At 49.0% G+C, this 23,853-nt stretch overlaps 1 protein-coding gene across 1 annotated transcript in view; it reads left to right on the top strand.

Moving 5' to 3' along the window:
• The window catches only part of LOC144675345 (sodium channel regulatory subunit beta-1-like), a 92,014-nt gene that overhangs the window by 56,125 nt on the left and 12,036 nt on the right, over positions 1 to 23,853 (top strand). The window contains exons 3-4 of the mRNA XM_078536177.1: positions 20,407 to 20,548; positions 23,171 to 23,282. Of these exons, the coding sequence (XP_078392303.1) occupies positions 20,407 to 20,548; positions 23,171 to 23,237 (209 nt within the window). The 3' untranslated portion in view covers positions 23,238 to 23,282. The remainder of the gene's footprint in view (positions 1 to 20,406; positions 20,549 to 23,170; positions 23,283 to 23,853) is intronic.

Raw genomic sequence — 23,853 nt, 5'->3', positions numbered from 1 at the left:
CCTGAACACTCCAACTCTATCCCTCAACACTCCAAACCTGACCCTCACCACTCCAACCCTGACCCTCAACACTCCAACCCTGACCCTCATAAACCCAACCCTGATCCTCAACACTCCAACCCTTACCCTCAAAACACCAACTCTCACCCTCAACACTCCAAACCCTGACCCTCAACACTCCAATCCCTGACCCTCAACGCTCCAATCCCTGACCCTCAACACTCCAAACCCTGACCCCCAACTCTGCAACCCTGACCCTCAAAAACTCCAACCCTGACCCTCAGCACTCCAACCCTGACCCTCATAACTCCAATCATGACCCTCAACACTCCAACCCTGACCCTTAACACTCCAACCCTGACCCTTAACACTCCAACCCTGACCCTCAACACTCCAACCCTGACCCTCAATACTCCAACCCTGACCCTCAAAACTCCAAACCCTGACCCTCAACACTCTAAACCCTGACCCTCAACACTCCAAGGCCTGACCCTGAACACTCCAACTCTGACCCTCAACACTCCAAACCTGACCCTCAACACTCTAACCCTGACCCTCAACATCCCAACCCTCAACACTCTAAACCCGACCCTCAACACTTCAAACCCTGACCCTCAACACTCCAACTCTGACCCTCAACACTCTAACCTTGACCCTCAACATTCCAAACCTGACCTTTAACACTTCAACCCTGATCCTCAATACTCCAACTCTGACCCTCAACAGTCTAACCCTGACCCTCAACACCCCAAACCTGACCCTCCACACTCCAACCCTGACCCTCAACACCTACCCTGACCCTCAGCAAGTACCCTGATCCTCAACATCTTCCCTGAATCTTAACACCCACCCTAACCCTCAACACCATCCCTTTCCCTCCACACATACCCTGACCCTCAACACTCCAAGGCCTGACCCTGAACACTCCAACTTTGACCCTCAACACTCCAACCCTGACCCTCACCACTCCAACCCTGACACTCAACACACCAAGTCTGACCCTCAACACTCCAAACCCTGACCCACAACACTCCAATCCCTGACCCTCAACACTCCAAACCCTGAGACTCAACACTCCAAACCCTGACCATCAACACTCTAAACCCTGACCCTCAACTCTGCAACCCTGACACTCAAAAACTCCAATGCTGACCCTCAACACTCCAACCCTGACCCTCAACACTCCAACGCTGACCCTCAACACTCCAAACCCTGACCCTTAACACTCCAACCCTGACCCTCAACACTCCAAACCTGACCCGCAACAATCCAACCCAGACCCGCAACACTCCAAAACTGACCCTCAACACTCCAAACCCTGACCTCCAACACTCCAATCTCTGACCCTCAACACTCCAATCCCTGACCCTCAACACTCCAATCCCTGACCCTCAACACTCCAACCCTGACCCTTAACACTCCAACCCTGACCCTCAAAATCCCAACCCTGACCCTCAACACTCCAACCCTGACCCGCAACACTCCAACCCTGACCCTCAACACTCCAAAACACACCCTCAATACTCCAAACCCTGACCTCCAACACTCCAACCCTGACCTTCAACACTCCAACCCCGACCCTCAACACTCTAAACCTCACCCTCAACACTCCAACCGTGACCCTTAACACTCCAACCCTGACCCTTAACACTCCAACCCTGACCCTCAACACTCCAACCCTGACCCTCAACACTCCAACCCTGACCCTCAACACTCCAAACCCTGACCCTCAACACTCTAAACCCTGACCATCAACACTGCAAGGCCTGACCCTGAACACTCCAACTCTGTCCCTCAACACTCCAAACCTGACCCTCACCACTCCAACCCTGACCCTCAACACTCCAACCCTGACCCTCATAAACCCAACCCTGATCCTCAACACTCCAACCCTGACCCTCAAAACACCAACTCTGACCCTGAACACTCCAAACCCTGACCCTCAACACTCCAATCCCTGTCTCTCAACACTCCAATCCCTGACCCTCAACACTCCAAACCCTGACCCCCAACTCTGCAACCCTGACCCTCAAAAACTCCAACCCTGACCCTCAGCACTCCAACCCTGACCCTCATAACTCCAATCCTAACCCTCAACACTCCAACCCTGACCCTTAACACTCCAACCCTGACCCTCAACACTCCAACCCTGACCCTCAACACTCCAACCCTGACCCTCAAAACTCCAATCCCTGACCCTCAACACTCTAAGCCCTGACCCTCAACACTCCAAGGCCTGACCCTGAACACTCCAACTCTGACCCTCAACACTCCAAACCTGACCCTCAACACTCTAACCCTGACCCTCAACATCCCAACCCTCAACACTGTAACCCCGACCCTCAACTCTTCAAACCCTGACCCTCAACACTCCAACTCTGACCCTCAACACTCTAACCTTGACCCTCAACATTCCAAACCTGACCTTTAACACTCCAACCCTGATCCTCAATACTCCAACTCTGACCCTCAACAGTCTAACCCTGACACTCAACACCCCAACCCTGACCCTCCACACTCCAACCCTGACCCTCAACACCTACCCTGACCCTCAGCAAGTACCCTGATCCTCAACATCTTCCCTGAATCTTAACACCCACCCTAACCCTCAACACCATCCCTTTCCCTCCACACATACCCTGACCCTCAACACTCCAAGGCCTGACCCTGAACACTCCAACTTTGACCCTCAACACTCCAACCCTGACCCTCACCACTCCAACCCTGACACTCAACACACCAAGTCTGACCCTCAACACTCCAAACCCTGACCCACAACACTCCAATCCCTGACCCTCAACACTCCAAACCCTGAGCCTCAACACTCCAAACCCTGACCATAAACACTCTAAACCCTGACCCTCAACTCTGCAACCCTGACACTCAAAAACTCCAACGCTGACCCTCAACACTCCAACCCTGACCCTCAACACTCCAACGCTGACCCTCAACACTCCAAACCCTGACCCTTAACACTCCAACCCTGACCCTCAACACTCCAAACCTGACCCGCAACAATCCAACCCAGACTCGCAACACTCCAAAACTGACCCTCAACACTACAAACCCTGACCTCCAACACTCCAATCTCTGACCCTCAACACTCCAATCCCTGACCCTCAACACTCCAATCCCTGACCCTCAACACTCCAACCCTGACCCTTAACACTCCAAACCTGACCCTCAACATTCCAACCCTGACCCTCAACACTCCAACCCTGACGCTCATCACTCCAATCCTGACCCTCAACACTCCAACTCTGACCCTCAAAATCCCAACCCTGACCCTCAACACTCCAACCCTGACCCTCAACACTCCAACCCTGACCCGCAACACTCCAACCCTGACCCTCAACACTCCAAAACACACCCTCAATACTCCAAACCCTGACCTCCAACACTCCAACCCTGACCTTCAACACTCCAACCCCGACCCTCAACACTCTAAACCTCACCCTCAACACTCCAACCCTGACCCTTAACACTCCAACCCTGACCCTTAACACTCCAACCCTGACCCTCAACACTCCACCCTGACCTTCAACACTCCAACCCTTACCCTCAACACTCCAAAACCTGACCCTCAACACTCTAAACCCTGACCCTCAACACTGCAAGGCCTGACCCTGAATATTCCAACTCTGTCCCTCAACACTCCAACCCTGACGCTCACCACTCCAACCCTGACCCACAACACTCCAACCCTGACCTCATAAACCGAACCCTGATCCTCAACACTCCAACCCTGACCCTCAAAACACCAACTCTGACCCTCAACACTCCCAACCCTGACCCTCAACACTCCAACCCTGACCCTCAACACTCCAAACCCTGACCCTTAACACTCCAACCCTGACCCTCAACACTCCAAACCTGACCCGCAACACTCCAACCCTGACCCGCAACACTCCAAAACTGACCCTCAACACTCCAAACCCTGACCTCCAACACTCCAATCTCTGACCCTCAACACTCCAATCCCTGACCCTCAACACTCCAACCCCTGACCCTCAACACTCCAACCCTGACCCTTAACACTCCAACCCTGACCCTCTTAACTCCAAACATGACCCTCAACAGTCCAACTCTGACCCTCAAAATCCAAAGCCTGACCATCAACACTCCAACCCTGACCCTCAACACTCCAACTCTGACCCTCAACACTCCAAACCTGACCCTCAACACTCCAACCCTGACCCTCAACACTCTAAACCTGACCCGCAACACTCCAACCCTGACCCTCAACACTCTAAACCCTGACCCTCAACACTCCAACCCTCACCCTCAACACTCCAAAACGGACCCTCAACACTCCAAAACCTGACCTCCAACACTCCAACCCTGGCCTTCAACACTCCAACCCTGACCCTCAATACTCTAAACCTGACCATCAACACTCCAACCCTGACCCTTAACACTCCAACCCTGACCCTCAACACTCCAACCCTGACCCTCAACACTCCAACCGTGACCCTCAACACTCCAAACCCTGACCCTCAACACTCCAAATGCTGAACCTCAACTCTCCAAACGCTGACCCGCAACACTCCAACACTGACCCTCAATACTCCAACCCTGACCCTCAACACTCGAAACCTTGACCCTCAACAATCCAACCATGACCTTCAACATTCCAAACCCTGACCCTCAACACTCCAACCCTGACCCTCAAAACTCCAAACCCTGACCCCCAACACTGCAAACTCTGACCCTCAACACTCCATCCCTGACCCTCAACACTCCAAACCCTGACCCTCAACACTCAAGCCCTGACCCTCAACACTCCAACCATGACCGTCAAAAGTGCAACCCTGACCCTCAACACTCCAAACCCTGACGCTCAACACTCCAACCCTGACCTTCAACACTCCAACCGTCACCCTTTACACTCCAACCCTGACCCTCAACACTCCAACCCTGACCCTCAACACTCCAATCCCTGACCCTCAACACTCTAAACGCTGACCCTCAACACTGCAAGGCCTGACCCTGAACACTCCAACTCTGTCCCTCAACACTCCAACCCTGACCCTCACCACTCCAAGCCTGACCCTCAACACTCCAACCCTGACCCTCATAAACCCAACCCTGATCCTCAACACTCCAACCCTGACCCTCAAAACACCAACTCTGACCCTCAACACTCCAAACCCTGACCCTCAACACTCCAATCCCTCACCCTCAACGCTCCAATCCCTGACCCTCAACACTCCAAACCCTGACCCCCAACTCTGCAACCCTGACCCTCAAAAACTCCAACCCTGACCCTCAGCACTCCAACCCTGACCCTCATAACTCCAATCCTGACCCTCAACACTCCAACCCTGACCCTTAACACTCCAACCCTGACCCTCAACACTCCAACCCTGACCCTCAACACTCCAACCCTGAGCCTCAACACTCCAACCCTGACCCTCAAAACTCCAAACCCTGACCCTCAACACTCTAAACCCTGACCCTCAACACTCTAAGGCCTGACCCTGAACACTCCAACTCTGACCCTCAACACTCCAAACCTGACCCTCAACACTCTAACCCTGACCCTCAACATCCCAACCCCGACCCTCAACACTCTAACCCCGACCCTCAACACTTCAAACCCTGACCCTCAATACTCCAACTCTGACCCTCAACAGTCTAACCCTGACCCTCAACACCCCAACCCTGACCCTCCACACTCCAACCCTGACCCTCAACACCTACCCTGACCCTCAGCAAGTACCCTGATTCTCAACATCTTCCCTGAATCTTAACACCCACCCTGACCCTCAACACCTTCCCTTTCCCTCCACACATACCCTGACCCTCAACACTCCAAGGCCTGACCCTGAACACTCCAACTTTGACCCTCAACACTCCAACCCTGACCCTCACCACTCCAACCCTGACCCTCAACACACCACGTCTGACCCTCAACACTCCAAACCCTGACCCACAACACTCCAATCCCTGACCCTCAACACTCCAAACCCTGAGCCTCAACACTCCAAACCCTGACCATCAACACTCTAAACCCTGACCCTCAACTCTGCAACCCTGACACTCATAAACTCCAACGCTGACCCTCAACACTCCAACCCTGACCCTCAACACTCCAACCCTGACCCTCAACACTCCAAACCCTGACCCTTAACACTCCAACCCTGACCACTCAACACTCCAAACCTGACCCGCAACACTCCAACCCAGACCCGCAACACTCCAAAACTGACCCTAAACACTCCAAACCCTGACCTCCAACACTCCAATCTCTGACCCTCAACACTCCAATCCCTGACCCTCAACACTCCAAACCCTGACCCTCAACACTCCAAACCCTGAGCCTCAACACTCCAAACCCTGACCATCAACACTCTAAACCCTGACCCTCAACTCTGCAACCCTGACACTCATAAACTCCAACCCTGACCCTCAACACTCCAACCCTGACCCTCAACACTCCAACCCTGACCCTCAACACTCCAAACCCTGACCCTTAACACTCCAACCCTGACCACTCAACACTCCAAACCTGACCCGCAACACTCCAACCCAGACCCGCAACACTCCAAAACTGACCCTAAACACTCCAAACCCTGACCTCCAACACTCCAATCTCTGACCCTCAACACTCCAATCCCTGACCCTCAACACTCCAAACCCTGACCCTCAACACTCCAACCCTGACCCTTAACACTCCAACCCTGACCCTCACATTCCAACCCTGACCCTCAACACTCCAACCCTGACCCTCAACACTCCAATCCTGACCCTCAACACTCCAACTCTGACCCTCAAAATCCCAACCCTGACCCTCAACACTCCAACCCTGACCCGCAACACTCCAACCCTGACCCTCAACACTCCAAAACACACCCTCAATACTCCAAACCCTGACCCTCAACACTCCAAACCTGACCCTTAACACTCCAACCCTGACCCTTAACACTCAAAAACTGACCCTCAACACTCCAAACCCTGACCTCCAACACTCCAATCTCTGACCCTCAACACTCCAATCCCTGACCCTCAACACTCCAAACCCTGACCCTCAACACTCCAACCCTGACCCTTAACACTCCAATCCTGACCCTCAACATTCCAACCCTGACCCTCAACACTCCAACCCTGAAGCTCATCACTCCAATCCTGACCCTCAACACTCCAACTCTGACCCTCAAAATCCCAACCCTGACCCTCAACACTCCAACCCTGACCCGCAACACTCCAACCCTGACCCTCAACACTCCAAAACACACCCTCAATACTCCAAACCCTGACCTCCAACACTCCAACCCTGACCTTCAACACTCCAACCCCGACCCTCAACACTCTAAACCTCACCCTCAACGCTCCAACCCTGACCCTTAACACTCCAACCCTGACCCTCAACACTCCAAATCCTGACCCTCAACACTCTAAACCCTGACCCTCAACACTGCAAGGCCTGACCCTGAACACTCCAACCCTGACCATCACCACTCCAACCCTGACCATCACCACTCCAACCCTGACCCTCATAAACCCAATCCTGATCCTCAACACTCCAACCCTGACCCTCAAAACACCAACTCTGACCCTAAACACTCCAAACCCTGACCCTCAACACTCCAATCCCTCACCCTCAACGCTCCAATCCCTGACCCTCAACACTCCAAACCCTGACCCTCAACACTCTAAACCCTGACCCTCAAAAACTCCAACCCTGAACCTCAGCACTCCAACCCTGACCCTCATAACTCCAATCCTGACCCTCAACAGTCCAACTCTGACCCTCAAAATCCCAAGCCTGACCATCAACACTCCAACCCTGACCCTCAACACTCCAACCCTGACCCTCAACACTCCAACCCTGACCCTCAACACTCCAACCCTGACCCTCAACACTCTAAACCTGACCCGCAACACTCCAACCCTGACTCTCAACACTCTAAACACTGACCCTCAACACTCCAACCCTCACCCTCAACACTCCAAAACTGACCCTCAACACTCTAAACCTGACCATCAACACTCCAACCCTGACCCTTAACACTCCAACCCTGACCCTCAACACTCCAACCCTGACCCTCAACACTCCAACCCTGACCCTCAACACTCCAAACCCTGACCCTCAACACTCCAAACCCTGAACCTCAACTCTCCAAACGATGACCCGCAACACTCCAACACTAACCCTCAAAACTCCAACCCTGACCCTCAACACTCCAACCATGACCTTCAACATTCCAAACCCTGACCCTAAACACTCCAACCCTGACCCTCAACACTGCAAACCCTGACCCTCAACACTCCAACCCTGACCCTCAACACTCCAAACCCTGACCCTCAACACTCAAGCCCTGACCCTCAACACTCCAACCATGACCCTCAACACTGCAAACCCTGACCCTCAACACTCCAACCCTGAGCTTCAACCCTCCCACCGTCACCCTTAACACTCCAAACCCTGACCCTCAACACTCTAAACCCTGACCCTCAACACTCCATCCCTGACCCTCATCACTCCAATCCTGACCCTCAACACTCCAACCATGACCCTCAACACTACAACCCTGACCATCAACAGAGCAATCCTGATCCTCACCACTCCAACCCTGACCCTCAACACATCAACCCTGAACCTCAACACTCCTACCGTGACCCTCAACACTCCAACCGCGACCCTTAATGCTCCAAACCCTGACCCTCAACACACCAACCCTGACCCTCAACACTCCAAACCCTGAGCCTCAACACTCCAATCCTAACCCTCAACACTGCAACCCTGACCCTCAACACTCCAAAACGTGACTCTCAACACTCCAAACTCTGACCATCAACACTCCAACCCTGACCCTCACCACTCCCACCCTGACCCTCAACACTCCAACTCCGACCCTCAACACTCCAACCCTGACCCTCATAAACCCAACCCTGACCCTCAACACTCCAACCCTGACCCTCAACACACCAACTCTGACCCTCAACACTCTAAACCCTGACCCTCAACTCTGCAACCCTGACACTCAAAAACTCCAATCCCTGACCCTCAACACTCCAATCCCTGACCCTCAACACTCCAAACCCTGACCCTCAACACTCTAAACCCTGAACCTCAGCTCTTTAACCCTGACCATCAAAAACTCGAACCCTGACCCTCAACACTCCAGCCCTGACGCTCCTCACTCCAATCCTGACCCTCAACACTCCAACTCTGACCCTCAAAATCCCAACCCTGACCCTCAACACTCCAACCCTGACCCGCAACAATCCAACCCTGACCCTCAACACTACAAAACTGACCCTCAATACTCCAAACCCTGACCTCCAACACTCCAACCCTGACCTTCAACACTCCAACCCCGACCCTCAACACTCTAAACCTCTCCCTCAACACTCCAACCCTGACCCTTAACACTCCAACCCTTACCCTTAACACTCCAACCCTGACCCTCAACACTCCAACCCTGACCCTCAACACTCCAACCCTGACCCTCAACACTCCAAACCCTGACCCTCAACACTCTAAACCCTGACCCTCAACACTGCAAGGCCTGACCCTGAACACTCCAACTCTGTCCCTCAACACTCCAAACCTGACCCTCACCACTCCAACCCTGACCCTCAACACTCCAACCCTGACCCTCATAAACCCAACCCTGATCCTCAACACTCCAACCCTGACCCTCAAAACACCAACTCTGACCCTCAACACTCCAAACCCTGACCCTCAACACTCCAATCCCTGACCCTCAACGCTCCAATCCCTGACCCTCAACACTCCAAACCCTGACCCCCAACTCTGCAACCCTGACCCTCAAAAACTCCAACCCTGACCCTCAGCGCTCCAACCCTGACCCTCATAACTCCAACCCTGACCCGCAACACTCCAAAACTGACCCTCAACACTCCAAACCCTGACCTCCAACACTCCAATCTCTGACCCTCAACACTCCAATCCCTGACCCTCAACACTCCAAACCCTGACCCTCAACACTCCAACCCTGACCCTTAACACTCCAAACCTGACCCTCAACACTCTAACCCTGACCCTCAACACTCCAACCCTGACGCTCATCACTCCAATCCTGACCCTCAACACTCCAACTCTGACCCTCAAAATCCCAACCCTGACCCTCAACACTCCAACCCTGACCCGCAACACTCCAACCCTGACCCTCAACACTCTAATCCCTGACCCTCAACACTGCAAGGCCTGACCCTGAACACTCCAACTCTGTCCCTCAAGACTCCAACCCTGACCCTCACCACTCCAACCCTGACCCTGAACACTCCAACCTTGACCCTCATAAACCCAACCCTGATCCTCAACACTCCAACCCTGACCCTCAAAACACCAACTCTGACCCTCAACACTCCAAACCCTGACCCTCAACACTCCAATCCCTCACCCTCAACGCTCCAATCCCTGACCCTCAACACTCCAAACCCTGACCCCCAACTCTGCAATCCTGACCCTCAAAAACTCCAACCCTGACCCTCAGCACTCCAACCCTGACCCTCATAACTCCAATCCTGACCCTCAACAGTCCAACTCTGACCCTCAAAATCCCAATCCTGACCATCAACACTCCAACCCTGACCCTCAACACTCCAACCATGACCCTCAACACTCCAACCCTGACCCTCAACACTCCAACCCTGACCCTCAACACTCTAAACCTGACCCACAACACTCCAACCCTGACCCTCAACACTCCAACCCCTGACCCTCAACACTCCAACCCTCACCCTCAACACTCCAAAACTGACCCTCAACACTCCAAACCCTGACCTCCAACACTCCAACCCTGGCCTTCAACACTCCAACCCTGACCCTCAACACTCTAAACCTGACCATCAACACTCCAACCCTGACCCTTAACACTCCAACCCTGACCCTCAACACTCCAACCCTGACCCTCAACACTCCAACCCTGACCCTCAACACTCCAAACCCTGACCCTCAACACTCTAAACCCTGACCCTCCACACTCCAAGGCCTGACCCTGAACACTCCAACTCTGACCCTCAACACTCCAAACCTGACCCTCAACACTCTAACCCTGACCCTCAACATCCCAACCCCAACCCTCAACACTCTAACCCCGACCCTCAACACTTCAAACCCTGACCCCCAACTCTCCAACTCTGACCCTCAACACTCTGACCTTGACCCTCAACATTCCAAACCTGACCTTTAACACTTCAACCCTGATCCTCAATACTCCAACTCTGACCCTCAACAGTCTAACCCTGACCCTCAACACCCCAACCTTGACCCTCCACACTCCAACCCTGACCCTCAACACCTACCCTCACCCTCAGCATGTACCCTGATCCTCAACATCTTCCCTGAATCTTAACACCCACCCTGACCCTCAACACCTTCCCTTTCCCTCCACACATACCCTGACCCTCAACACTCCAAGGCCTGACCCTGAACACTCCAACTTTGACCCTCAACACTCCAACCCTGACCCTCACCACTCCAACCCTGACCCTCAACACTCCAACCCTGACCCTCAACACTCCAACCCTGACCCACATAAACCCAACCCTGACCCTCATAAACCCAACCCTGACCCTCAACACACCAAGTCTGACCCTCAGCACTCCAAACCCTGACCCTCAACACTCCAAACCCTGACCCTCAACACTCCAAACCCTGACCATCAACATTCTAAACCCTGACCCTCAACTCTGCAACCCTGACCCTCAACACTCCAACCCTGACCCTCAACACTCCAACCCTGACCCTCAACACTCCATACCCTGACCCTCAACACTCCAACCCTGACCCTCAACACTCCAAACCTGACCCGCAACACTCCAACCCTGACCTGCAACACTCCAAAACTGACCCTCAACACTCCAAACCCTGACCTCCAACACTCCAACCCTGACCTTCAACACTCCAACCCTGACCCTCAACACTCCAACCCTGACCCTTAACACTCCAACCCTGACCCTCAACATTCCAACCCTGACCCTCAACACTCCAACCCTGACCCTCAACACTCCAAACCCTGACCCTCAACACTCTAAACCCTGTCCCTCAACACTCCAAGTCCCGACCCTGAATACTCCAACTCTGACCCTCAACACCCCATACCTGACCCTCAACACTCTAACCCTGACCCTCAACATCCCAACCCCGACCCTCAACACTCTAACCCCGACCCTCAACACTTCAAACCCTGACCCTCAAAACTCCAACTCTGACTCTCAACACTCTAACCTTGACCCTCAACATTCCACACCTGACCTTTAACACTCCAACCCTGATCCTCAATACTCCAACTCTGACCCTCAACAGTCTAACCCTGACCCTCAACACCCCAACCCTGACCCTCCACACTCCAACCCTGACCCTCAACACCTACCCTGACCCTCAGCAAGTACCCTGATCCTCAACATCTTCCCTGAATCTTAACACCCACCCTGACCCTCAACACCTTCCCTTTCCCTCCACACATACCCTGACCCTCAACATCAATCCTGACCCTCAGCACACTAACCCTGACCCTGAACACCTGCCTTGACCCTCCACAACAGCACTGACCCTCAGCACCTACCCTGACCCTCAACACCAACCCTGACCCTCAACCCCCACCCTGACCCTCAGCACCCATCCTGACCCTCAAAACCTATCCTGACTCTCAGCACAGATCCTCACCCTCAACACCAGCCCTGACCCTCAGCAAGCACCCTAACCCTCAACACTCCAACACTGACCCTCTGCAACAGCCCTGACCCTCAACACCCACCCTGACCCTCAATGGCCACCCTGACCCTCAACACATACCCTGACCCTCAATGCCCACCCTGACCCTCAACATCGACCCTGACTCTCCATCCCTGCTGCTGCTGATGGCCCACAGCGCCTCATGGTTGCCCAGTCTTAGCATTTTTCGAAATCCATCCCATTTAGCATGGTGGTAGTGCCACACAACACGATGGAGGGCATCCTCAATGTGAAGACGGGACTTTGTCTCCACAATGATTGTGCGGTGGTCACTCCTACTGATACTGTCATGGACAGATGCATCTGAGGCAGGCAGGTTGGTGAGGATGAGGTCAAGTATGTTTTTCCCTCTTGTTGGTTCCCTCACCACCTGCTGCAGACCCAGTCTAGCAGCCATATCCTTTAGGACTCGGCCAGCTCGGTCAGTAGTGGTGCTACCGAGCCACTCTTGGCGATGGACATTGAAGTCCCCACACCCAGAGTACATACTGCACCCTTGCCACCCTCATTGCTTCCTCCAAGTGATGTTCAACATGGAGGAGCCCTGATTCACCAGCTGAGGGAGGGCGGTACGTGGTAATCAGCAGGAGGTTTCCCCGCTCATGTTTGACTTGATGCCATGAGACTTTATGGGTTCCAGAGTTGATGTTGAGGATTCCCAGGGCAACTCCCTCCTGACTATATACCACTGTGCCGGCACCTCTGCTGGGTCTGTCCTGCTGGTGAGACAGGACATACCCAGGGATGGTGATGGTGGTGTCTGGGACATTAACTGTAAGGTATGATTCTGAGAGGATGACTGTGTCAGGCTGTTGCTTGACTAGTCTGTGAGACAGCTGTCCCAATTTTGGCACTAGCCCCCAGATGTTAGTAAGGAGGTCTTTGCAGGGTCGACAGGGCTGCGATTGCTGTTGTCGTTTCCAGTGCCTTTAGGCTTTTTAGTGGTTTGATACAACTGAGTGGCTTGCTAGGCCATTTCAGAGGGCAGTTAAGAGCCAACCACATTGCTGTGGGTCTGGAGTCAAGGATGTTAGGACAGCAGATTTCTCTCCCTAAAAGTGATTAGTGAACCAGATGGGTTTTTATGACTTTTAATTCCAGATTTTTATTGAATTCAAATTTCACCATTTGCCGTGGCAGGATTCGAACCCAAATCCCCAGAGAATTACACTGGGTCTCTGGGTTACTAGTTCAGTGACACCATCTCCCCCAATATCGCCCATGCCTATTTTCCGCTTGAGAAGGTGGTGGGTGAGCTGCCTTCTTGAGCCGCTGCAGTCCCTGTGGTGTAGGTACACCCACAGTGCTGTTAGGGAGGGAGTTCCAGGATTTGGACCCAGCGACAGTGAAGGAACGGCCGATATATTTCCAAGTCGGGATGGTGAGTGACTTGGAGGGGAACTTCCAGGTGGTGATGTTCCCCATGTGTCTGCTGCCCTTGTCCTTCTAGATGGTAGCGTTAGTCAGTTTGGAAGGTGCTGTCTAAGGAGGCTTGGTGAGTTTCTGCCGCCTGTCTTAGGACATAGGAACATAGGAACGAGGAGGCCATTCAGCCCATCGAGCCTGCTCCACCATTCAATTTGACCATGGCTGATCATCCACTTCAATGCCTTTTCCCCCCACACTCTCCCCATATCCCTTGACATCATTGGTATTTAGAAACCTACCAATCCCTGTTTTAAACAGACTCAGTGACTGAGCTTCCACAGTCTCTGGGACAGAGAATTCCAAAGATTCACAACCCTCTGAGTGAAGACATTTCTCCTCTTCTCGGTCCTGAGTGTCTTCCCCCTTATTTTGAAATTGTGTCCCCTGGTTCTAGGCTCCCCAGCCAGGGGGAAACATCTCAGCTGCACCCACCCTGTCTGTCCCTTTAAGTATTTTGTGGGTTTCAATGAGATCACCTCTCATTCTTCGAAACTCTAGAGAATCCAGGCCCAGTTTCCCCAATCTCTCTTCATAAGAGAGCTGCACTGTCAAGCGGGTCAATACTGAGGGAGTGCTGTATTGTCACAGGGTCAGTGCTGAGAGAGTGCTGCACTGTCAGAGGGTCAGTACTGAGGGAGTGCTGCATTGTCAGAGGGTCAGTACTGAGGGAGTGCTGCATTGTCAGAGGGTCAGTACTGAGGGAGTGCTGCACTGTCGGAGGGTCAGTACTGAGGGAGTGCTGCACTGTCAGAGGGTCAGTACTGAGGGAGTGCTGCATTGTCAGAGGGTCAGTACTGAGGGAGTGCTGCACTGTCAGAGGGTCAGTACTGAGGGAGCGCTGCACTGTCAGAGGGTCAGTACTGAGGGAGTGCTGCACTGTTGGAGGGTCAGTACTGAGGGAGCGCTGCACTGTTGGAGGGTCAGTGCTGAGGGAGCGCCACACTGTCGGCGGGTCAGTGCTGAGGTAGCACTGCACTGTCGGAGGGTCAGTACTGAGGGAGTGCTGTATTATTGGAGCATCAGTCTCGCCATCCCGGGAACAAGTCTGGTGAACCTTTGTTGCGCTCCCTCTATGGCAATAATACCCTTTCTGAGGTATGGGGTAAAACTGCACTCAGTACTCCAGGTGCGGTCTAACCCAGCGTCTATACAACTGAAGGAAGACTTCACTGCTCCTGTACTCAAATCCTCTTGTGATATAGGCTAACACTCCATTAGCTTCCTAACTGCCTGCTGCACCCGCCTGTTAACCTTCAGTGACTTATGGACAAGGACACCCAGGTCCCTTTGTACATCCACACTTTCTAACCTCTTACCATTTAGGAAATACTCTGCACATCTGTTCCTCCTACCAAAGTGGATAACCTCACATTTTTCCACATTATATTCCATCTCCCATGTTCTTGCCCACTCACTAAGTCTGTCCAAATCCTCCTGTAGCAGCTTTACATCTTCCTCACAACACACATTCCCACCCAGCTCTGTATCATCCGGGAACCTGGAAATATTACATTGAACCCCCACATCCCGATCATTGATATAGATGGTAAACAGCTGGAGCCTGAATACTGGTCCTTGTGATACCCCACTAGGCACAGCCTTTCAATGTGACAATGACCCGTTTATCCCTACTCTCTGTTTTCTGCCTGTCAGTCAATCCTTATCCCCGCCCGTATACTGCCTCCTATCCCATGTGCTTTTATCTTGCTCATTAACCTCCTGTGGGGGATTTTATCAAAAGCCCTTCTGAAAATCCAAGTGTATCACGTCCATCGAATCTCCTTTATCAGTTTTGTTAGTAACATCCACAAAAAATTCCAGCAAGTTCATCAAACATGATTTCCCATTGGCAGATCCATGCCAACTCTGCCCAGTCAGATCTACATTTGATTGTGGATGATACAGAGCTGGGTGGGAATGTGTGTTGTGAGGAAGATGTAAAGCTGCTACAGGAGGATTTGGACAGACTTAATGAGTGGGCAAGAACATGGGAGATAGAATATGATGTAGAAAAATGTGAGGTTATCCACTTTGGTGGAGGGAACAGATGTGCAGAGTATTTCCTAAATGGTAAGAGATTAGAAAGTGAAGAGTATTATCCAAGGATTATCATATCCTTTATAATAGATTCTAGCATTTTCCCTCCTACTACCATCTTGTAGATGGTACACACACTGCTGCTACTGTGCGTCGGTGGTGGAGGGAGTGAATGTCTGTGGATGGGGTGCTAATCAAGCGGCTGCTTTGTCCTGGATGGTGTTGAGCTTCTTGAGTGTTGTGGGAGCTGCACTGATCCAGGCAAGTGGGGAGTATTCCATCACACTCCTGACTTGTGCCTTGTAGATGGTGGACAGGCTTTGGGGAGTCAGGAGGTGGGTTACTCGTTGCACATCCCCAGCCTCTGACCTGCTCTTGTAGCCACAGTATTTCTATGGCTAGTCCAGTTCAGTTTCTGGCCAATCATAACCCCCAGGATGTTGATAGTGGGGGATTCAGTGATGGTAATGCCATTGAGTGTCAAGGGCCGATGGTTAGATTCTCTCTTGTTGGAGATGGTCATTGCCTGACAATTGTGAGATTCAAATGTTACTTGCCACTTGTCAGCCCAAGCCTGGATATTGTCCAGGTCTTGTTGCATTTAGACATGGACTGCTTCAGCATCTGAGGAGTTGTGAATGGTGTTGAACATTGTGCAATCATCAGCGAACATCCCCACTTCTGACCTTATGATGGAAGGAAGGTTATTGATGAAGCAGCTGAAGATGGTTGGGCCGAGGACACTACCCTGAGGAACTCCTGCAGTGATGTCCTGGAGCTGAGATGATTGACCTCCAACAACCACAACCATCTTCCTTTGTGCTGGGTATGACTCCAACCAGCGGAGAGTTTTCCCCCTGATTCCCATTGACTCCAGTTTTGTTCGGGATCCTTGATGCCACACTCGGTCAAATGCTGCCTTGATGTCAAGGACAGTCGCTCTCACCTCACCTCGGGAGTTCAGCTCTATTGTCCATGTTTGAACCAAGTCTGTAATGAGGTCAGGAGCTGAGTGACCCTGGCAGAACCCAAACTGGGCGTCAGTGAGTAGGATATTGCTAAGCAAGTGCCGCTTGATAGCACAGTTGATGATCTCACTCATATGCAAAAGTACAACTTCTCTTATCGTCTGCCAAAGTCTCAGTGTTTTATTTTCTGCTCTCTCATTTGAAGTTAGAATGAGTTTAGAGTTAGAAATGTTTTTTTAAATTTGAGAGCGGTTAAGGATTAGGATTGGGTTTAGGATTAGGATTGGGGTTGGATTTGGAGTGTGTTTAGAATCAGGATTGGGTTTAGGATTAGGATTAGGATGGGGTTTGGGATTCGGATTAGGATAGTGTTTAGGGTTAGGATTGGGGTTAGGAATCAGATTCGGGTTAGGATTAGGATTGCGTTTAGGATTCGGATTGGGTTTAGGGTTAGGATTGGGGTTAGGAATCAGATTGGGGTTAGGATTAGGATTGTGTTTAGGATTCGGATTGGAGTTAGGATTAGGATTGGGTTTAGGATTAGGATTGGGTTTAGGATTAAGGGTGTGTTTAGGATTAGGATTGGGTTTAGGATTAGGATTGGGTTTAGGATTAGGATTGGATTTAGGATTAGGATTGGGTTTAGGATTAAGGGTGTGTTTATGATTAGGATTGGGTTTAGGATTAGGATTGGTTTTAGGATTAGGATTGTGTTTAGGATTAGGATTGGGTTTAGGATTAGGATTGTGTTTAGGATTAAGGGTGTGTTTAGGATTAGGATTGGGTTTAGGATTAGGATTGGGTTTAGGATTAGGATTGGGTTTAGGATTAGGGGTGTGTTTAGGATTAGGATGGGTTTAGGATTAGGATTGGATTTAGGATCAGGATTTGGTTTAGGATTAGGATTGGGTTTAGGATTAGGATCGGGTTTAGGATTAGGATTGTGTTTAGGATTAGGATTGGGTTTAGGATTAGGATTGTGTTTAGGATTAAGGGTGTGTTTAGGATTAGGATTGGGTTTAGGATTAGGATTGGGTTTAGGATTAAGATTGGGTTTAGGATTAGGATTGGGTTTAGAATTAGGATTGGGTTTAGGATTAGGGGTGTGTTTAGGATTAGGATGGGTTTAGGATTAGGATTGGATTTAGGATCAGGATTGGGTTTAGGATTAGGATTGGATTTAGGATTAGGATAGGTTTTAGGATTAGGATTGGGTTTAGGATCAGGATTGAGTTTAGGATTAGGATTGGGTTTAGGATTAGGATTGGGTTTAGGATCAGGAGTGTGTTTAGGATTTGAATTGAGTTTAGGATTAGGATAGGGTTTAGGATTGGGATTAGGATTGGGTTTAGGAACAGGAGTGTGTTTAGGTTTCGGATAGTGTTTAGGATTAGGATTGGGTTTAGGATTAAGGGTGTGTTTAGGATTAGGATTGGGTTTAGGATTAGGATTGGGTTTAGGATTAGGATTGGGTTTAGGGTTAGGATTGGATTTAGGATTAGGATTGGGTTTAGGATTAAGGGTGTGTTTATGATTAGGATTGGGTTTAGGATTAGGATTGGGTTTAGGATTAGGATTTGGTTTAGGATTAGGATTGTGTTTAGGATTAAGGGTGTGTTTATGATTAGGATTGGGTTTAGGATTAGGATTGGGTTTAGGATTAGGATTTGGTTTAGGATTAGGATTGTGTTTAGGATTAAGGGTGTGTTTAGGATTAGGATTGGGTTTAGGATTAGGATTGGGTTTAGGATTAGGATTGGGTTTAGGATTAGGATTGGGTTTAGGATTAGGGGTGTGTTTAGGATTAGGATGGGTTTAGGATTAAGATTGGATTTAGGATCAGGATTGGGTTTAGGATTAGGATTGGGTTTAGGATTAAGATTGGGTTTAGGATTAGGATTGGGTTTAGGATCAGGATTGGCTTTAGGATTATGATTGGGTTTTGGATTAGGATTGGGTTTAGGATCAGTAGTGTGTTTAGGATTTGGATTGAGTTTAGGATTAGGAGTGTGTTTAGTATTAGGATAGGGTTTAGGATTGGGATTAGGATTGGGTTTAGGATCAGGAGTGTGTTTAGGTTTCGGATAGTGTTTAGGATTAGGATTGGGTTTAAGATCAGGATTGGATTTAGAGTTAGGATTGGGTTTAGGATTAGGATTAGGATTGGGTTTAGGATTCGGATTAGGATTTCATTTAGGATTAGGATAGGGTTTAGGATCAGGATTGGGTTTAGGATCAGGAGTGTGTTTAGGATTTGGATTGAGTTTAGGATTAGGAGTGTGTTTAGGATTAGGATAGTGTTTAGGATTGGGACTAGGGTTGGGTTTAGGATCAGGAGTGTGTTTGGGATTAGGAGCGTGTTTAGGATTAGGATTGGGTTTAGGATTAGGACAGGGTTTAGGATTAGGATTGGGTTTTGGATTAGGATTGGGTTTAGGGTTCGGATAGTGTTTAGGATTAGGATTGGGTTTAGGATCAGGATTGGATTTAGATTTAGGATTGGGTTTAGGATTAGGATTAGGATTGGGTTTAGGATTCGGATTAGAATTGTATTTAGGATTAGGATAGTGTTTAGGATCAGGATTGGGTTTAGGATCAGGATTGGGTTTAGGATCAGGATTGGGTTTAGGATTAGGATTGGGTTTAGGATCGGGATTGGGTTTAGGATCAGGATTGGGTTTAGGATTAGGATTGGGTTTTGGATTAGGATAGAGTTTAGGATTAGGATTGGGTTTATGATTAGGAGTATTTTTAAGATTAGGATTGGGTTTAGGATTAGGATTGGGTTTAGGATTAGGATTGGGTTTAGGATTAGGGGTGTGTTTAGGATTAGAATTGGGTTTATGATTAGGATTTGGTTTAGGATCAGGATTGGGTTTAGGATTAGGATTGGGTTTAGGATTAGGGGTGTGTTTAGGATTAGGATTGGGTTTAGGATTAGGATTGGGTTTAGGATTAGGATAGGGTTTAGGATTAGGATTGGGTTTAGGATTAGGGGTGTGTTTAGGATTAGGATTGGGTTTAGGATTAGGATTGGATTTAGGATTAGAAGGCAGCTCAACACGAACTTCTGAAGGGAAATTAGAGTTGGGTAATAAATGTTGGCCTAGCAAACAATGCCCAGATCCCGTTTGAAGATACTGTGAGACCCCCCACCAGTGTTTTTCCTTAGCTGATGTCAACCTTGTTGGAGATTCAGGTGATTTTTCTGACCACTTAAATGTTTGATCATTTTTATTTGAAACACGTTCTGTTTTTATCCAGAAAACAAAAAACTTGCGTCCACCATTGGAGAAATTATGATGTACTTTCTGAATGTGGTCCTGACCTTGTGGCTGTTTGCAGAGATGCTTTACTGTTATAAGAAGATTGCAGCAGCTGGGGAGGAAGCTATTCAAGAAAATGCGTGAGTATCAAAGTAACAGTGGGATTGGGAGCCATTGGAGACAAGTTCAGTCTTGTCAATGGATGTGACAGATGTGGCTCAGGTCCATCGTTTACTGGGCAGTTCCCATCAGATATTGACATGCAGAAATGTGGCAGATGAGCTATGCATTAAATGTGTTGCTTCAGAATACAGGGGAGCACTGAAATTGTCTTTAGTGTTTGTTGCTAACAGTGCGAACACGCTTAATCCTATTGGCAATGATGTATACCAGAAGCAGTTTGAAAAAAAAACCTCAGGTATTTTTACCCTTACTACAATTTAAGTTGCATATTGTACTTTCAGAGTTTCCAGTCTCTGTTCATTGCAAGAGTTACATCTGGAATATGTTTGTGACCAGCCTTGTTATGAATTGCCACTGAACTGACAAACTGGCTGTTATGACCGATGCAGTTGGTGAAGTGGAGTTATTTAAAAATCCCAGAGGGAAACTTGAAACAACTGTCATAACCTATAATTTTACATGTGATGCTTGAGATGCGACTCTAAACTCAGGAATCAGAACACCATCTCTAGAGGCTTTACATTAAACTAATTGAAACGTTTTATTAATTTACACAGGTTAAAATATATATACACATGACTACAAATTACTACTATCATAATTTTGAACAAATTTCCAAATTAATCTCTATTAACACAACAGCAACCCATAGACTTAACCAAACACCAGGCAAAGCATTTTCACCCGACAAATTCAAAATGAGGTTCTTTTCACTTTGGTTCCTGTGGTGCCAGTTGGAGGCTTACAGCTGCTGTTCACCTCACATTGCCTCTGCCCTGCACACCCGAAAACTGATGAAGTTATACCAACCACTACCGATTGAATGTAAATTCTCATTGTATCAACAGCCTCTGAACTAAACCTCTCTAACAATAAAACCCCTTTCATAGTACCAATTTGAATAGTAATAGAAACATATTGCTCGGTAGCTGCTAGATAGGTGTCCATTTTCACCCCACTTCTTGAATGCTCTATTCAAAAAATCCAAATGCGCACTATCTCTCTTCCATATCAAAACTAGTACCCATTGAAGCACCCAGACTATCTGGCTTTAATCAAATTAAGACACACCCACAGACTAAACCTCTATTTTAAAAGAAAAATAGTTTCCAATAATGTTACATACATTAATAGCTTCAGGACAATGGCACCACCTGGCAACCAAGTTTCATCCCCAAGACCATGTTTAGTAAGACCCTTGTTTGTGAGGACATTTTGAAGATTAAGCGATGATCTAATTGAGGGGATTAAGATGATTAAAGGATTCAATAGGGTCGATAAAGAGAAACTATTTGCATTGGGACTGGGGAAGGAGTGAGTCCAGAATAAGGGGGAAAGGCCTTAAACTCAGACTGAAGTAACTCGGGGTTATGTCAGGAAAAACTCGTTCACGCCATGGGGTGTACAAATCCGGAATATTCTCCCTCAAAAAGCTATCAGTGCTGGGAGGGGTCAATGGAAAATATGGAAACAAGGTTGAAAGATTTTTGTTAGGTAAGTCTTTTTTAATGGTTATGGAGCTGGATCATTGAGGATGTCACTGAATGGAGGGAGGCTGAATTGCGTCTTTCTGGTTCTGTCTTACCTTTGGGATGTATTCTAATATTCTAATACCAATTCAGGATTTAAAGGATTTTAAACGTTGTAATACTTTGCCATTTTGGTTCCAGAAATACTTGAAAGTTATCTGCTGACCTTTTTTTAACTTATAAGACAGACTTGTTATTTAGCTTGAGCATATAATCTGATATATCTAACAAACTGGCCAGGTGCAATCCAGAGGCAACCCATATACCTTCTACTGTAATGTGGTGGGACAAGGGTATATTATCATCCCTGAAGGTTTGCCCTTATTCACCGCAGTGTTAAATTGCAAGTTTTAGCACACAAACTGAACAGGATGTGAGTGAAGTATCTGCAATTGTGCGGGAGATAAATTATAAAATTATTTTCTCCTGGGATATGGGCATCACTGACATGGCCAACATATATTGCCTGTACCTAATGGCCATTGAACTGAATGGCTTGCTAGGCCGATTTAGAATCAAGCACATTGCTGCAGATCTGGAGACACATGTAGGCCAGACCGGGTAAGGACGGCAGATTTCACTCCCGAAAGGGCATTAGTGAACCAGATGAGTTTTTACGACAACTGATGGTAGTTTCATTGTCCCAATGACTGAGGCTCACTTTCAATTCCAGCTGCCACGATGGGATTGGAGCCCATGTCCCCCGAACCTCTGAATCACGAGTCCAGTGATATGAGCTCTACGCTACCATCTCCCCCTGAGTAGGTTAAATAGATTTCGGAGATGGCCAAAAACTGTAATGATTGTCTTAATGAAAAATACATCAGGAGAGCAAGTTTTTAAACCAATGGAGCCCAACATAGCAAAGCAAATAAACAGGTGAATTTATTCTCTTCTAAACATGGGACAATGGGAAAAAATAGAACACCACAAGAGGCTGGAGTAAGTTGCAATTCACATCTACAGATCGATAGATCTACAGGCTGTGTTCATGTTGAACAATTGTAACTCAGTGGTAAGTGTTGTGTAATGTTTTGATTTCTCGCACAGCTCGGATTACTTGGCAATCACGTCTGAGAGTAAAGAGAACTGTACAGCGGTGCAGGTGGAGGAATAGCATCAGCCAGACAACATCACGTTTTCTGAGGATTTTTAAACATGGGTATGTAGAGGAAAATGCTGCAATCCACAGAATGTCCTTGTGTAATAGAAACAGTCACTTCCAGAAGCTTATCACGCTGTTAGAGGATATCCTAAAAGTGTTTCCATTCAAAATGCTTTTCTCAAGTCCACTTTGTGCTGTTATTTGGGCCCATTTGCTCACAGCAAAGTTCCACAAACAGTAACTGTGCAAAATGGCCACGTAATCTGCTCTTGCTGGTGTTTGAGGGCCTGAGCCTGGAGATTAGGGTATCACAGCTTTGTATCTGAAGTTTAACACTTCAACAATGCAGCACTCCCTCAGAGATTCCCTCTACATCAACGTACATCAGAACTCAGGAACTGGGGCTTGTCCTGGTTCCGAGATGAGAGGGGGACCAGTAGAAGTTAAGCTGAGATCTCATTTGTATCATGAAAAGTAGGTTGTGTTAGCAGCAAGAAAGCAATAGTTGGAGGCCAAAGTGACCTAATTTCAACTGATCTCATCACTCGGGTATCAGAAATCCTGAGTTTCATATCGTGTTCTGACATCTCAGCAATAATCTTCACAGAATTCTAACAGCACAGGAGGA

This window comes from Cetorhinus maximus, unplaced genomic scaffold (assembly GCF_964194155.1).
Source record: "Cetorhinus maximus unplaced genomic scaffold, sCetMax3.hap1.1 HAP1_SCAFFOLD_961, whole genome shotgun sequence".
Lineage (NCBI taxonomy): Eukaryota > Metazoa > Chordata > Chondrichthyes > Lamniformes > Cetorhinidae > Cetorhinus > Cetorhinus maximus.
Note: the sequence above shows the minus strand (reverse complement) of the source record. Positions and strands in the feature narration are given on the sequence as shown.